This window comes from Chelonia mydas, chromosome 19 (assembly GCF_015237465.2).
Source record: "Chelonia mydas isolate rCheMyd1 chromosome 19, rCheMyd1.pri.v2, whole genome shotgun sequence".
Classification (NCBI taxonomy): domain Eukaryota; kingdom Metazoa; phylum Chordata; order Testudines; family Cheloniidae; genus Chelonia; species Chelonia mydas.
Window position 1 is genome coordinate 10,462,207 of NC_051259.2, and position 17,364 is coordinate 10,479,570.

The 17,364-nt window shown below is 44.4% G+C and overlaps 1 protein-coding gene across 6 annotated transcripts in view; it reads left to right on the forward strand.

Moving 5' to 3' along the window:
- Positions 1-17,364, forward strand: part of WDTC1 (WD and tetratricopeptide repeats 1) — a 47,118-nt gene that overhangs the window by 4,139 nt on the left and 25,615 nt on the right. For 2 of the 6 annotated variants that reach the window (XM_043532291.1, XM_037881544.2), the window contains exons 2-6: positions 6,234-6,296; positions 11,474-11,621; positions 14,823-14,906; positions 15,798-15,844; positions 17,083-17,194. In XM_043532291.1, the coding sequence (XP_043388226.1) occupies positions 11,514-11,621; positions 14,823-14,906; positions 15,798-15,844; positions 17,083-17,194 (351 nt within the window). In that variant the 5' untranslated portion in view covers positions 6,234-6,296; positions 11,474-11,513. Of the gene's footprint in view, positions 1-6,233; positions 6,297-8,761; positions 8,891-10,531; positions 10,609-11,473; positions 11,622-14,822; positions 14,907-15,797; positions 15,845-17,082; positions 17,195-17,364 lie in introns of all 6 variants that reach the window. The other 4 variants (XM_043532289.1, XM_037881545.2, XM_037881546.2 and 1 more) reach the window with 4 other exon arrangements.

Below are 17,364 nucleotides of genomic sequence, written 5' to 3' on the forward strand. Positions count from 1 at the left end.
ACAAACACTGCCCCAACCAAGCTGATCCCTCTGAGAAGTCATATGCAGGATTTTAGGAGTAGGGACTGGAGCCCTGCAACATGACCTGAACCCGATGGGGACCCAACTGCACATGTTGGGGTCAGGTGGGAAAAGAACGAGATCAGTTTTGGGTTAGATTAGCTCTCTTCCTCCTCCCTGTAGGGTCAGTGTGATGGCAGCTGCATGCACCGGTGGCAGCCTTTCTGCTGTCCACCATCCCCAGCCGCACTCTGTGTGTTGCGGATTGAGTGTGCCAAGGAGTGGCAGTGCCTCTCGCTCTGCAGTGCACACACAGCAGGCCGTGGTGGATGGCAGGAATAGGGCATGCAGCCACCTGCATCGATAGCTGCCATGCTGACCCCATGGGCAAGAGGGGGTGATGGCAGCTGTGGCGTTGGCTCACCTTTGGTAGGAATGGTCAAGGTATGGTCAAAAAACTACTTGACCCTCTCCAGCTTGGGTTGGACCTAAAAATTAGGCCCGAGCAGATTTCTAGTAGAGAGGTTATTTTACTTCTGTGTTTGGCGCTGTTGGGACTACTGCTGGAATCCTGTGTCTAAGTTCTGATGTCCACAATTCAAGAAGGATGTTGATCGATTAGAGAAGAGCCACCAACATGATTAAAGGATTGGAAAACATGCCTTGTAATGGCAGGCTCAAGGAGCGCCATCTATTTAACTTTCACTTTAAGCTAAGAGGTGGCTAGATCTGTCTCTAAGTACCTGCATGGGGGGCAAATATTGATAATGAGCTCTACAGTCTATCGGACAAAGGTATATCAAGAGCCAAGGGCTGGAAGGTGAAGCTAGACAAATTCAAATAGGAAATGAGGCGTACATTTTTAACAGTGAGAGTAATTGACCATTGGAGCAATTTACCACTGGTTGTGGTGGATTCTCAGTCACTGGCAACTTTTAAACCAAGACTGGATGTTTTCTTAAAAGATGTGTGTTCTAGTTCAAAAGGAATTACTTTGAGGGAGTTCTGTGGCCTGTGCTACGCAGGAGGTCAGACTCGATGAGCACAATGGTTCCTCCTGGCCTTGGAATTGATAAACCGCGCCTGGGGGTTGCCAGGCCTTTGTTGCTCCTCCTGTTGGATCCCTTCCTCTGCCAGGCCAATGAGCCACTTGCACCTACGGGCTGTTGTTTCTTAGTCTCCGCTCTAATCCCAAGAGGGTGATTATGCCAGTTCAGGGATGAGTGGCTCTGGAAGGATGCAATTTAAAGTAAGTTTGCAGTATTGCAGCCCATGCTGTGTCTGTTGTGTGGGTTAGCTTCATTCTGGGCATATCCGAGCTCCCCTGTGACAGAAAGCTAAGAACCCCTCCATGTTGTGAGCTGGTGCTGCCAAATCTGTAGTTGCTTTCCCACCTGCCTCATCCCATTCTGACCAGCTTCTTTCTCTGATGGCCCAGATGTCTGAAGTGTTAGATAGCGGCTCTGTCCCCATTCTCTCTTTCCCCTTTGTTCCTAGGGGTTGACTGCTGCTGACAGCACTTTGTGCTGCATTTCTGCCCCCCACTAGTTTATTTCCCCTACTTTTCTAAGCCTTGTTAAAAGGGAAACTTATCAAGGAGCAATGACACTGTGGTAGGCATGGGGGAAAGAGGTGGGTGGAGCTAGTGTGTTGTGAGTGCTAGTTTGTGTTGGATGGGTGAAAATAGTTTGTGTGTTGAAGTTTTTCCTTGAGATAAATCATATTTCTGAAAGGACCATGGGGAGGTAGAAATCAAAATATGACTTTTTTTTGGGTGGCCTTGGATTTACAGTCTGAGAACCCTGAATTATGTCCAAGAGGTTTGGGATTAGATCACTCATTTAATGACAACCTCTGTGGTTTCCTAGAGGACTCCTTCCTATTCACTTGGTGTTGGCAGAACTTTTTTGAAGCGTAAGTGATACCAGGTTTGAACTTTGAAGTACAAAAACTGTCAAGCTCACAGGAAACTTCTGTATACATGTGTAGGTAACTGTATGTATAGGGACAGGTTTCAGAGTAGCAACCGTGTTAGTCTGTATTCGCAAAAAGAAAAGGAGTACTAGCTCAAATAAATTGGTTAGTCTCTAAGGTGCCACTAGTACTCCTTTTCTTTTAAGTATAAGAGAGGTGTGTGTGTGGGGGGGATGATTTTTGGGGAGGAAGGCTAGTTAGTGGGTTAAACTAAATCTGTTGTTCATACAAAAATCTAGTAGGACTCTGAGATACAAAACAGATCAAGGACTACAGCTATCTGCATTTTGACTGTAGTGGCTTCCTGCTGCAGGGGTCACTTGGAGTTGACCAAGAAGGCACAGAGTGTTCTTGAGCAATTAGCAGGACTACTGGGTGAACTAGTCTGGTAAATCTTGTAACTCTTTTGTGGAGTCCTTTGGGAGTGTCTTTCCAGGAAACTGCTGCCATCTGTGCTCCTAAAGTATTTTAGCTCCACAAACATTAACTGGGAGGCTGGTGAGGCCAAAGCCTGTAGAATTCTGCAGATCATTAACTTTTGGCTGCAAACTTTAAGAGATCAAACTTTGCAAAGTGTCAGCTGCCTTTGTAGACCTTGTCTGTTCTCCAGCATCACCTGCACAGGATTGTTCTGTTATGAATTATGAAAAAGTGCTACAGAGGATGGGGAAGAGTGTGAGAAGAGTGTAAGGATGAAATCCCATCTGCAGTATCTCCAGACTTTGTGGAACGGTGAGCAGCAGGTAATTAAAGGAAAAATCTGCTCTGGATTAACTGAGTTGATCATAAGGACAACTGTATGAGGTTTGTATGGGAAATATGTTCCAATGTGGCCTAATACCCTGGCCTGTTTTATATTGCTTTAGTGTTTTTTAGTAGTATAAGAGTTCAATGTTGCATGTACCCAGAGTGAAGTTACCCACAGCACAGATAGTGCATCGGTAGTAATCGTGTAAGTTTACTGTAGAATGTGGCACAATGGTAGGGAGCAATCCTTTCTTCCCAAGAGATGCCAATGCCTGCTTGGGGAGGGGGGCTTCCAAATGCATTTGCCCCTTTCCCTCTCTGAGACTATCAACAGGGAGGGGAGAGTCTGATGATGATTTTATGACATGGATATATCTACTAGGAACAGATCCGAAACACACCCACTTGTTTTGCACAAACCATAGAAAAGCCAAAGGTGGCTAATTCTCTATTGTCACTGGTTTGAATCCAGCCCAGGTCCCGGAGGTGAGACGCCTCCGTCTCACTACTAATCCCTTGACGTACCCAGTCTCCCTACCTTGTAGCAGAAAAAAATCTCTCATTTTAGAGGGGAGAGATCAGGAAAGCGGAGGATATCAGACTTTCTGATCTTGTCTCTCACCGAGATGCGAATATTGAACTGAACTTTAAAGTAACAAAATAATAATTCAATTAGTGCTTTCTCCCTCGGTGGAGAATGCTGTATGGAGTGCCGGGAAAGAAACCAAGTGAACGAAGAGATGGGAATGTAAAGGGGTTCCTAGCAAAGGAAAGAAAATGGTAGAAACTAGTTGGAGTCACAGGTGGGGTGAAGAAAAATGTGGTTGTATTAAACCAAGCCTTGTAAAAGTAGATCAGATGCCCCTTATAGTTTTGCATATTAGCTGGCTTTCAAGGCATGGCCTGAGGTTCTTCCCTAAGGTATTAGGTCCCACTGTACTTCCTGGAGCACCGTGGTTTTTCCTGCAACATCTCTGTCCCATCTGAGTCTTTAGCCTGATCTGGCTCATAGCTTGAGGTGCTGTAGCTACAGACTGCGGTGGGGCACTATTATGCCAGGGACATTCAAGAAACTCCCTGACAAAAAGAAAAGGAGGACTTGTGGCACCTTAGAGACTAACCCATTTATTTGAGCATGAGCTTTCGTGAGCTACAGCTGACTTCATCGGATGCATACTGTGGAAATTGCAGAAGACATTATTATATACACAGACACCATGAAACAATACCTCCTCCCACCCCACTCTCCTGCTGGTAATAGCTTATCTAAAGTGATCATCAAGATCCCTGACAAAATACTCCCAGCTATATGGTATAGAACTATATATAAAATAAACAAAATTAAACCAGTTTGCTCTTAAACAGATTCCAGCCAGGGTGGCTCAAAACATGCTTTTCTGAATAACTAGGAAATATCTAAAAATGAGCCATATGGGCTGAGAGACCTGCTGCTAGAGAAACATACATTGACTGATATGTTCTGTTGGGGGTAACGAATGTGCATGGCCTTTTAGAATCCTAGAAGATCAGGGTTGGAAAGGGCCTCAGCAGGTCATCTAATCCAACCCCCTGCTCAAAGCAGGACCAATCCCCAACTAAATGATCCCAGCCAGAGCTTTGTCAAGCCTGACAGTAGAAACCTCTAAGGATGGAAATTCCACCACCTTCCTAGGTAATGCATTCCAGTGCTTCACCACCCTCCTAGTGAAAAAGTGGGACATCCAGTAATCATTTGGCCAAGAATAATTAGAAGCCCTTAGATGTACTTCCCAGGAGATCCATAAGGTTTAAGAGCCTTAATCTAAACTTTATTTTGGGATCTGTTTCTAAATTAATCAGGGACAATTATCTTTAAATCTTAAGAGTAAGATAGGATGGCTAGCAGAGTGGCCATCCGGTTTATTAATAATGAGCACTTACATAGTGCTCATTATCTGTAAAGCACTTTAAACACTAACTAGCCCATGCAACACTCTTGTGGGTTAGGTAAGCATCAAACATGTGGCGAAAGTGAGGCAGAGATTGTGATTTGCAGATTATGTCAGATTGCGGGGTGGAGGATTGCTTTTACTTTGGAGGAGAGGATCTGAATTCAAAACTACCTTGACAAATTGGAGAATGGCTCTGAAATCAACAAGATGAAATGTAATAAAAACAAGTGCAAAGTACTATGCTTAGGAAGGAAAAAATCAAATACACAATTACAAAATGGGGAATAGCCGGCAAGGCAGTAGTAGTGCTATAAAGGATTTGGGGGCTATAATGGATCACAAATCGAATGGCTCAACAATGATGCAGTTGCGAAAAGGCTAATATTCTGGGATGTATCGAAAGGAGTATTGTATGTAAGACACTGTGGGTAATTGTCCTGCTCTGTTGGCACTGGTGAGGGTTCAACTGGAATATTTTGTCTGGTTCTGAGCACTGCCACCCTTTAAGAAAGATGTGAACAAATTGGAGGGAGTCCAGAAGAGGGCAACAAAAATTATGAAAGGTTTAGAGAACCTGACCTATGAAGAAAAGTTTAAAAAAAAAACTAGGCATGTTTCATCTTGAGAAAAGATGGGGTGGGGGTGGAGAGAGGGGGAACCTGATAAGTCTTCAAATATGTTAAGGGCTGTTACAAAGAAGATGATGGTCAATTGTTCTCCATGTCCACTGAAGGTAGGACAAGAAGTAATTGGCTTAATCTGTAGCAAGGGAAATTTAGGTTAGATGTTAGGAAAAACTTTCAAACTATAATGGTTGTGGAATCCCCAGGGTTTTTAAGAACCGGTTAGACAAACACCATTGAGAGATGATCTAGGTGTCCTTGTCGTGCCTCAGTACAGTAGGCTGGACTAGATGACCACTCGAGGTCTCTTCCAGTCCTAACTTTCTTTGACTTTCCCGGGACTACAGACCATGCCTGATCTAGGATTAGAAGTTGGGAGATCCTGGTTCCCAGTCCCCTTCTCAAACCACTAGGTGATCATTCAGGGCCTGCAGTCCAACTGGACAGATCTTAAGTTTAAAATAAGTTCTCTTGAAGAAGGATTTAGGATCTTGCAGGTTTGGTTCTGAAGACCTGTTGAGCAATGAAGGGGTAGATGAAGAAAGAAAAAAGCAATTTTTCAAACTTTCTCTCCGAACCACCACCACTTCCAAGACACATAGACTTACAAAATTCTTCCAGACCAGTGTTTAAAAATCACAAAATTCAGAATCAAGACCAAATTCTTACTAGGCAAAAGTAAACTGGAAAGCATGTGAGTAAGCAGCTTGACCATTTTGTCCCAAGCCATTCCCCTCTTGCTCTTGTATCAGCCAAATGCTTAAAAATAAATGTGCAAATGTCCTTTCTGGGTTAAGGGGCATGGGCGGGGGGTATTTAATAGAACTGCAAATTGTTCACTTATAGACTTGTGCAGTGGTGGTAATGACTTCAAGTTGGGACAGTCCTTAGCAAAGACGAGTATCTTGTTGTAAGAGTAACTTGCTCTTTTCCCTTTTTTTTTTTTTTTGACATTTAGTACTACTGATACGCAGGATTGCCAGACCTGAAGACAGAAATTCTTCATATAGCTGCAGAACAGGTACAGCATGGGAAGCACTGGGGCGTTTATGTGCCCTGTCCCACTAATATTCCTAAATCATGCCATGGAATGACCACCAGTACGGGCAAAGGGGTAGCTGAGCCCTATTGACTGCTCTGAGAATCCTAACAAAAGGCTTCATTGGTGGTTCTGGGGACGCTTGTCACTGAGAGCGAAACTATGACATCCCAAACTCATTCCAAATGAGCTACCAAACTGCCAGCCAGCTGAGCAGAACACCCTTCTGGTTACAGCAAAACTGGGCTGAGTCGGAATGGTCAAATGAGTCGAGACTCCATATCTCATTACTCAATCCCAAAAGCTGGCCCCTCTCGCAAAAATAGCGAATGACTGGCTTGTCTCTGTGCTCCTTCAGCGAACTGGTAGTTCACGATGTTCAGAATTGTAAGCGGAGGGGAGGGGGGGGGGAGTTATTCATAAATGGAACTTTCTGAGAGACTGTAAATGCTTTTCTTGGGCCAGTGTTAATAAGTTGAAGAATTTGGGAAGTCCCCTACTCTTGTTTAAATGTTCAGTTTGTGTTGGTCTATGTGGAGAAGGAGGGAGATCTTCATTTTTATGAAGATTTTAATGTACGTCAGCTTACCTGCTTGGCATTCCGACTGACCACATAGAATTGAATTAAAAGGGGTTATTAGAAGAAGCAGGAAACAATACAATGGCTAGAGATAAGATATAGATCCCCAAGGCTGGAGCCAGCACTGGGCATGGAGGCTTTGATACTGACCTGTGCACAGGCTGGGTGGCCCACTGAAGTGAGTCGGGGGTGGAGGTGACGCTCCCTGTCTGAGCCCCACCAAACGTTCCTCCAGGCCCCCCCTAGGGGGGTATGCCTTGCAGTTTGAAAACTGTTGATGTAATCTGACCTCCTGTGTAACACAGGCCATTGAACTTCCCCAAAATAATTCCTGGAACAGATATTTTAGAAAAACATCCATTCTTGATTTAAAAATGATCAGTGATGGAGAGTCCACCACGACCGCTGGTAAATTGTTCCAGTTCTTCATTACCTTCACTGTTAAAAATGTGTGCCTTCTTTCCAGTAAGAATCACTTCACCCTCCAGACATTGGGTTGTGTTATACCTCTCTCTGCTATCTCCCTGGGAGGGGGGTGGGGCAAGGGAATGCTTCAAGGATCCTTTAGAGAACTATGGGTGGGCTATTAATTTGGATGTGCCTACATGCCTGACTCCAGCCAAGTAATAGGCTTATTTTTACAGGTCTGGGGTCTTAAGATCAGAAGGACATGAAATCGTTAAAAATTCCTGTCTGGAGAGGAAGAGGGAAGTGCGGGGAGTGATCAGTAGCTGCTTAGGGGGAAACAGGGATCGGTCCTGGGACCGGTTCTCTTCAATATCTTAATGATTTAGATAATGGTATAGAGAGTACACTTATAAAGTTTGTGGGTGATACCAAGCTGGGAGGGGTGACAAGTGCTTTTGAGGATAAGATTAACATTCAAAATGGTCTGAAATAAATAGGATGAAATTCAATAAAGACAAATGCAAAGTACTCCGCTTAGGAAGGAACAATTAATTGCACACGTACAAAATGGGAAATGACTGCCTTGGAAAGAATACTGCGGAAAGGGATCTGCAGATTGCAAGCTAAATTAGTCAACAGTGTAACACTGTTGCAAAAAAAAGTGAACATCATTCTGGGATGAATTAACAGGAGTGTTGTAAGCAGGACACAAGAAGTAATTCTTCCACTTTACTCTGAGCTGATAAAGCCTCGCCTGAAATGTGGTGTCCAAAACTGGACACAATAGTCCAGTTAAGATTACGACAAATTGGAGAAAGTCCAGAGGAGAGCAACCAAAATGTTTTGTCTGGAGAGAAAAAAAGACTGAGTGGGCACAACAGTTTTCGAAAAAGGTTGTTATGAGTAGGAGGGAGAAAAATTGTTCTCTTTAACCTCTGAGGATAAGACAAGAAGCAATGGGCTTAAATTGCAGCAAGGGCGATTCAAATTGGACCTTAAGAAAAATTTTCTGTCAGAGTGGTTAAACACTGGAATAAATTGGCTAGGGAGGTGGTGGAATCTCCATCATTGTGGATTTTTAAGAGCAGGTTGGACAAACACCTGTCAGGGATGGTCTAGATAATACTTAGTCCTGCCATGAGTGCAGGGGACTGGACTAGAAGACCTCTCAAGGTCCCTTCCAGTCAAACACTTCTGTGATTCTATGAAACCCTTACATGGGGAGGGACTGAGGCAGAGAATGCAACAGGGGCAGTTGGTCTGAGGCCCTGTGGCATTTGAGGCAGCCAGGCTTGCCTACGTTTTTGAAGAAGTGATAAGATTTAGGCAAGACCCAGACGTGCAGAGCTCTTGGGATACTAACCCTTTTATCTGTGTGCTGTGTACCTTGGGGTGAATGGACCATATGTCTGTTTAGAAAGAGTGGTTTTGAAGCACTTTTATCTACCTCTGATCACAGGTTCATGGAGGCCGTAGTCATGTAGATGCCAAATCCAGTTGGGCCTATCATGTTATCACTGGTGGAAATGGGATCTGATGCCCCGGGCAGAGTTGTAGAACCGTGGGGCTCTCATCAGAGAGAGGGAAGGTAATTAGTGAAGGCTGTCATTGGGGGTGCACGCGTGAGAGACTGCAAAGGGGTATAGAATACTGACCGTACACTGGGAATAGGGGGTTTTGTAGCCTGGCAAGACAGTGTAAAGTTGAGTAAGCCATGGAGATTCACTCTGGAAGAAGTGCAGGTAGAGACCTGTTGCTTGGAAAGATTGACACGGAGGTACTGTGGGAAAGATCACAGGTGAAGCTTACCGCTGAAAAGTCAGTCTATCAAAACTGGAAGCTCCCTTCCCAGAGAGGTCAGTAGAAATTCTCTTATCTTCACTCTGAGCCTAGCAGAAAAGTGACTGACTGGAAACAGTCTTTACTGGTTTCTCTGACAAAGTAGTTTATTTTGCACATTGATGTTTTTTACCTTGTGCCTTGGGCACAAGTAATGATTTGGTGCCCTGTGCTTCTGGGGGCCCTGCAGTTCTGTGTCTGCCTCTGAGTTGCTGAGTCAGGCTGATCTCCTTTGCCCAGTGTTGGGCATAGAAGGGGAGGTAGGAGCCAACTCCCCATCCCCATTCTGCACAAAAAAATATCTGGAAGGGAGTGTGACATCTTATTTGTTTCCACTGGGTTTGCTGCTGGGCTAACCATAGAATGCATCCGATGAAGTGAGCTGTAGCTCATGAAAGCTTACGCTCAAATAAATTTGTTAATCTCTAAGGTGCCACAAGTACTCCTTTTCTTTCATAGAAGACGTGTTATTCCCTTATGGAATTTATCAACATTGTTGATAAACTGGCCTGGATAACCAGAGGTTAGTTTAAAAAAAATCTGATAGTTTAATCATCTTACCTCAAGGTTAGAAATATTGATGACTTGTATGCGTTCACAATGCTGCCTTTTAACACTGAGTCTGGGAGGTGGGATTAATATGGGTAATGTTAAGATCACTTGAAAATGTAAGGCCTCTTAATGGGCATACACACCAGCTTTCTGGTAACACTTCATGTGTAAACAAAATCTGGATTGACTAGCGAAGGCCCAGTAGTGCTGGCCATACCTAGATATGCTACAGATATGCTGTCCAAACTCCCATCTTCTCATCCTGATCTGCAGCACCTTCTTCTGTTCAAACCTTGAACTTCTGATGTGCAGAATTTACAAAATCTTGTTTTAAGATGTGTGCAAAGAGGTAAGAATAAGACAATAACATTCATTGTCTCTCCTGATCTATTCTAGGAATTGTTCCCAGGCTTCTGGGGTGACAGGCTATCCCACCTTGTTTCTTCTCCACAACCCCATTCACCAAGACCTATTTATCTGATCAATGACTGCTACACACAGCTGAAAAGTTCACGTTTAGGAGTTCTAACATTCCCTGTTATACCTGAATTTCAATCTCTGCTTAGCATTTCCTGATTCTTACAGGTTTAAATAAGATCCTTAATGTTACCCTTATTTGGAGTTGTATAGTGAGAGCAAGCTAGATTAGTTCTCATGAACTCTCGTTAAAGAGAATGTCACGTTTAATTCTGGTGCCCTATAACATAGAAGGTATATTAAAACTTGAACTTTCAAAGCTGGGTTTAAAAATATTGAAACAGTGACAGGTACAGCATCCTTAATAATTGAATGAGATTAACCTCACTGAGAGCTGATGTTTTATTTATACTCCCATCAGCTGGACCTCCTGTTGAGAACAGGATTGAGACACAAGAATGTATTTCACATTCGTATGCTGAGACTCACATTTCAAAGGCAAGTTATGTTAATATACTCCCCGAAAATTAACCACTTTTATTATCTCGCTTAAGTTTGTTCAAAACCGATCCCTCCTTGCATTCAAAAAGTCACCATTTGCTGATCTGAACTGTCAAGATGGCAGCGATGTCTGATCGCTAATTAGTCTTTATCATATTGAAGGAACACTTGTGCTCTTCTAGTAATTTACTGTAGTTCATAATCAAATGTAGTGGTGATCAGTTGCGATTTGTTTTCCTTTTAAAATAGAGCCTCCTGACTAGAAGCAAAAGGCTAGAAAGCATACATATGGAAGAGCTTGTACACACTATCACTTACGTCTATATAATGTCTGTCGCTCAGGGGTGTGAATAAGCCACTCCCTGCATGATGTAAGTTACACTGACCTAAGCACCAGTGAGAGCTTTTCCCACCAACATAGCTACTGCCTCTCACAGAGGTTGTTTTATTATGCCGATGGGAGAGCTATCTCCCGTCGACATGGAGCATCTTCACCAGATGCACTGCATCGATGCGGCTGTGACGCAGTAGCCCTTCTGGTGTAGACTAGCCCAGTACTCTTATTACATTGATTGGGTTGGGGGTTGGAGGGACCCAAGACTTGCATCATTGACAGCCTCAGTACTTTCAAGGTCTCTGCTTCTCACAGGGCTTCCCTAGAAACAATTGTTCTGTCATTTTACTGTCAGCCTTCTTCCCTTCTGAGTCCCTGCTTCTCACTCCTGAGTTTCATGGAGGAGCCTTGCATGAGCCTCACCAGTTCTTTTTGCGAAGGGAGCTCAGCACTGCCATTAATTGGAGACAACACTTAATTAGCCATGTGTATAAATGACCTGTTAAGTTTTTCTTTCTCTGTTTGTAGGTAATTAAATGTCTTTACTGTGGATCTCCGCTTTGTTGGAATGCTTGGATGCACTGCACCTCCCCCTATAGCTTTCTTTTGTCTGCCTCATTGTGAGAAGATGGCAAAAGTAAACATTACTCGAGACCTCATCCACAGGCAGATCAAGGTATGTGTCATCCAAGACACTTATTTGTGGTTGGTGGATGGGTAAGGAGAGTGTAATGTTCATGCTGGAGCAGTTCTGTGGGGATAGTCTTCACAGAACTAATCTCTGCCATACCCCATCTTGCTGAGATCTTGTTAGTTTTCAGAAGGATTGACACTTGGCTGGGAAACTTTGCTGCAGGAAGTTGTGCTGTGGATTAGGTAGGGGGCACTTTCCTTCAGAGTAGATATTGAACTACTGCCCAAGCATAGTGTTGGGGATACTGTACTGATGGAGTTACCATCTGGATGAAACCCAAGAGGTTCTGGTGACTTGTGATCAATTAAAATCCCTTTAGTAGATTAGAGGTGTTAACCTCTGAGCCCTGGCCAAGTTTCAGCTCTGACAAGTCTATTCTTTAACTTCCTGAGCAGTTTCCTTTGGCCCCCCAACCTGAAGCAAATACTCCCCAGCAACCACACACCACACAACAAAAAGACTAACCCAGGAACCTATACTTGCAACAAAACCCGTTGCCAACTGTGCCCACATATCTATCCAGGGGACACCATCATAGGGCCTAATCACATCAGCCGCACTATCAGAGGCTCTTTCACCTGCACATCTACCAATGTGATATATGCCATCGTGTGCCAGCAATGCCCCTCTGCCATGTACATTGGCCAAACTGGACAGTCTGCATAAAAGAATAAATGGACACAAATCAGATGTCAAGAATTGTGACACTCAAAAACCAATTGGAGAACACTTCAGTCTCTTAGGTCACTCGATTACAGACCTAAAAGTGGCCATTCTTCAACAAAAAAAAAACCTTCAAAAACAGACTCCAACGAGAGACTGCTGAATTGGAATTAATTTGCAAATTGGATACAGTTAACTTAGGCTTGAATAGAGACTGGGAGTGGATGGGTCATTACATGAAGTAAAACTTATTTCTCTTTGTTTCCCCTCCTACTGTTCTTGTCAACTGCTGGAAATGGCCTACCTTGATTATCACTAAAAAAGGTACCCTCCCCCGCCCCCCCCCCCCCGCCCTTTTCTGGTAATAGCTCACCTTTCCTGGTCACTCTTGTTACAGTCTTTATGGTAACACCCATTGTTTCATGTTCTCTATGTATATAGAGACAGGTTTCAGAGTAGCAGCCGTGTTAGTCTGTATTTGCAAAAAGAAAAGGAGGACTTGTGGCACCTTAGAGACTAACCAATTTATTTGAGCATAAGCTTCATGCATCGGATGCATCCGATGAAGTGAGCTGTAGCTCACGAAAGCTTGTGCTCAAATAAATTGGTTAGTCTCTAAGGTGCCACAAGTCCTCCTTTTCTTTAAACTTTTTTCTTTCCTAAACTGTTGTCATGCTAGTATTTGTATTTCTAAGGCACTCATTACCATTGTGTCTTTGAGTTGTAGTATGGTGTATTAATTGTTTGTATCTTAAACTTGTAAATGCTTAGGAACGAATGAGATGAAACATGCAAGATTATAATAATGCCAGCACTGCCTCCTTTCCAGGTATTGGGCAGGAGGGCAGAACATCCAATGCTCTGCCTTAATTTCCTGCACTATGGCCCTGTGCCCACAGTGGGGAATGCAGTGGAACTTGATTCGTGGCCTATAATATGACACCAACAAAGTATACACATGCTGCTCTGCCACTCTCTAGACTAAAGTGTTAGGTGCTCAGTGGTTTGGGCTCAGGATACCTAAAAAATTGTCTAAAGCTCCAGGGCAAGGACTGCAAGTAGGGTTGCCAATAGTCCTGTATTGTAAGGGATGTCCCTTATTTAAATAAAATACCGTCTTGAGCTGATTTAGTAGGGGACAGACACCTTTTATCCCATATTTCAACCAGGGTAGTGCTACTTGTTGGCAACTTGATCTGGTGCACAGGGTCACAATGCCACTCAACTTTGGCCCAGCCACCCCTCAATCATGCCTAAGCAGCCCCTGGACCTCTGGGTTTCTCCTGTATTTTTTTAATTAGTTTTGGCAACCTGTCTGCACAGTTCTGCTCTTCAAGCACAATGGAACTATGCACACCAAGGGTAGATCCCATTCGGACATGGGGTGGAGCTTTCTTAAGGGCCGATCCAAAAGCGTGGAATGAACTTTCACAGGAATTAACCATCAGACCCTGCAATTTTCTGCTCCAAGTGCAAGGTGCACTCTTTTTGATCTTACTTTTGCAAATATAAACAGTATACATGTATTCTATTAAATTATTTAAAAACACCTTTATCCTTGTGGGGGAGAAGGAACTAATGTGGCTCTTGTTGCTGAATGTACTTCCAGAAGGGGCTCAGATTCTATGGTGACAAGGTCTATATAAGAAGCTTAATGGTATAGAGCCTCTCTGCATTTCATGAATAAAGAGTTAGGGTGATATATGGTGTAACTAGGAACATACTGCCTCTGCATTTAGCCTCCCTTCATCTGAGCCCACTACTAACCTATCGATGATCTCATTAAGGAACACAGGGAAACAACCGTCCTGAGTTTGTATTGGCACAGCATTGTGGTAACTGTTCTCTTAGTACTGCAGTTGTACGCCTCTGTTCTGTTGCCCTGTCTGTGTGTCAAAGAAGGCTGTCCAGTTCAATATCCCACCTATCTCCTGTCTAGCGGTTAAAGGTCTCGGGAAGACTGAGAATAGCCTTGGAACAGTGAAAATGCAAGTGTGGATTTTGTAGTAAAATGACAGTTGGTTCTTCAGGACAGGGTTGTATGTGTCATGGTAGCTTTTCTGAATAGCTCTAATCTAGTGCTTGCATTATCCTTCAGCTGTGACTTGAAGCTTCTGGCTTTCAGCCTGTTCTTGCCAAAAGATCAGGCATCCTTCAAACTCTTGGGTGTATCTTTTTGGCAAAAAATATAAAACAGGCAACCCTTTTTTTTTTTTTTTTTTTTTTCTTTTCCTTGGGTCACCCTGATGCTTATCTCAGGTGCCGGACCTGTGCCTGGCAATTGGGGTTTTATCGCTAATAGTGGTGAAATGATGGCTTCTCTCTCTTTCTGAACTGGAGAATACAACATACCCTGTGCATGAGTGTTCTTCAAGCTGATAAGAAAACACAGAGGAAAGGCATCTGGCTGGTGCCCTGGCCCATTTTGGGAGGGAGTTTGTGTGTTTTCAATGATTGACTCTGCTCCTCGGGATAAGGGAGTGTTTGCTGTAGTAAGTGTGGTGGTTTTCCTTCACATAGGAGAAGGGCGCCCTGGGCTTTGAGCGGCACTATCATGTCACTGACCCATTCATCCGACGCCTGGGCCTAGAAGCAGAGTTGCAGGTAAGTGAACAGTGCAAGAAGAACAAAACTACCTACCTGTTCCCCCGTTTAAAAACTGCATAACACGCACCTGTCTGAGCTCCATAGACTTATAAACTCTCTTAAGAGTCCTGGTTTGTCTCCTCAACATGCAGCACTTCTAGCACTAGGCTCTAACTTACTACTCCCTACAACATCAGCTGTCTTGTACCCAGGACAGGCACTAATCCTAGTCATAGTTGTTTTTGACATAGGCAAACCTCTTCTAGTTAAGTCTGATGGCCTGACTTCTTCCTATGACATTTGTGACTGCAGTAAGTTCCTTAGAAACTAATAAGCGAATTGTCACTGCAGTCTGACGCTCCCGAAACTAGATTACAAATCTTTGAGAGTTTGTCTTCCCATTGGTACAAATTCAGTCACCCCCCCCCACTCTTCAACTCTGTCTTCCTCTCCCCCCACAACCTCCTGAAATGCTGAGTAGGCACTCCAGCGGTTCCTTTTGTAATCCTTTGTTAGATAGGCTGAAAGTATTATGCACATTCACCCAAATGCAAGATGCTTCTCAAAGGGAGGTAGGCAATGAAAGCGTATCTTCCTTGCTTCCCCCAAGGATCTGTGCACATGATTCTCAGCCTAGCCAAGAGCTTTTGAAACAAAGTCACCTTTCCTTGTGTGCAGCAGTATCTCTGCGTTAGCCTCTAAGGCTGAGCTGCTATTGTATCCAGTTGTAAATTATTATTTTTCCCAACAAGCTAGAGCATGCCTATCTGAGGTGTGGGTAGGGGTGTCTGAAATGGAAAGCTGCTTATATCAGAACAAGTTGTGTGGGGTGCTTGCTATGTCCTTGTCTCATAATAGTCCTTGATAAGTCTGCAGTTTGCGTAACATTCTCTTCCCTTCTTTGCACAGGGTCACTCTGGATGTGTCAACTGTCTAGAATGGAATGAGAAAGGAGAGTAAGTATGTGTCTCGATTCAGGGATGAACAGACTGATAGCCCAAGCTCTCCGATGAGTGGGCTGAGGATCATCTTATCATAAGGGGCCACTTCCTCTTCCCAGTGAAGTAAATGAGGGCTCAGGCTAAAGGTTTTGAACTATAAATCCAGGTTTTGGAAATGAGGCTTATTTTGTTGGCTGCATCTGGAAATGCTCCTCTTGTGAGTTGGTAAAAGAAACGGGGGCTGGATGGCAAGTGAAGGATCCTCTTCCATAGAGGACTAGAGTACCATCCACTTAACTAGGGTTGTGGCACAGTGGGTCTTTGGAATTTGTACCCTTATATGGGGCTGGGGCAGGGGATTTTTTTTCTTTCCCTATGCTGTAGTCTGAGTGCTTCTCTGGTGGGGAAGTAGAGGGTAGAAGAGTCCCTGTCTCCATTTAATAACCTTCTGCTCTGCACTATCATACGCTAAAGCATTTGTGTTTAATAACTAGCACAAGTGAAGTAAACCATATCCACCTGGGAAATGTAAGGGAGAGTCTCTGCTGTGTTTGAGCCAATTACCAAGGCCTACATTCTGTCCTCTGGTCCTCACCCAAATCCATAAGTCAATGGGAGTTTCATGTACTTGAGGGAGGAATTTGGCTCCAAGGCAGTAGTTCTCAGGCTGAAGGTCATGGCATCTGTTGGCACCACCATCTGATCACCTGTTTCATGCCTCTTCCACTGAAGTAGACCAGTTCTGCCACTTGTGACTGCTTCTCCTGACACGCACACCCGTGCGCTCATAGGCACCAACTTCTCCTGGCGCCGGTGGGTGCTCGCGCCCCCCAGCCCACCCCATCCAACCCCTTCTCCAAATCCCCGCCCTGCCTCCTCCCCTGGGCGGGCCGCGTTCCCCCTCCCTCCCTCCCACAGCTCCTCCTGGCAAGCAATGGGAGGAGAAGCGGGGAAGGTGCGCTCAGGGGAGGAGGTGGAGGTGAGATGAGGTAAGCTGGGGCAGGGTGGGGAGCTGCTGGTAGGTGCAGAGCACCCACCAATTTTTCCCTGTGGGTGCTCCAGCCCTAGAGCACCCACGGAGTCAGCACCTATGCACGCACTTATGAATCACTTCATGGATTCTGGTGTGGGGCACGTTTGAGGACCAGTTGTGAATGACAGGATGGGGGCTTACAGGATGAGTGGCTGAGCAGCTAATCACAGCTGGGAATGAAGCAAAGCTTGTAGCACTCTCCCCTCTTGGTTTTTTTCAGCTTGCTGGCATCTGGCTCCGATGACCAGCACACCATTGTCTGGGATCCCCTGCATCACAAGAAGCTTCTTTCTATGCACACTGGGCATACTGCAAATATCTTCTCTGTCAAGGTGAGTGAGGCCCCAGGTGTGTGCGTTTGAAAACGAGAGGTATAAAGAGGGCACAGTTGGATGGGGCTCCATGTTTGACTTGCATGAAAATAACTTGTTTAAATGTTGCTGGGGAATATTTTTCCATAAGCAAGTTCTCCAAAGAGTACTAAATGTAAAGACTTTCAGTA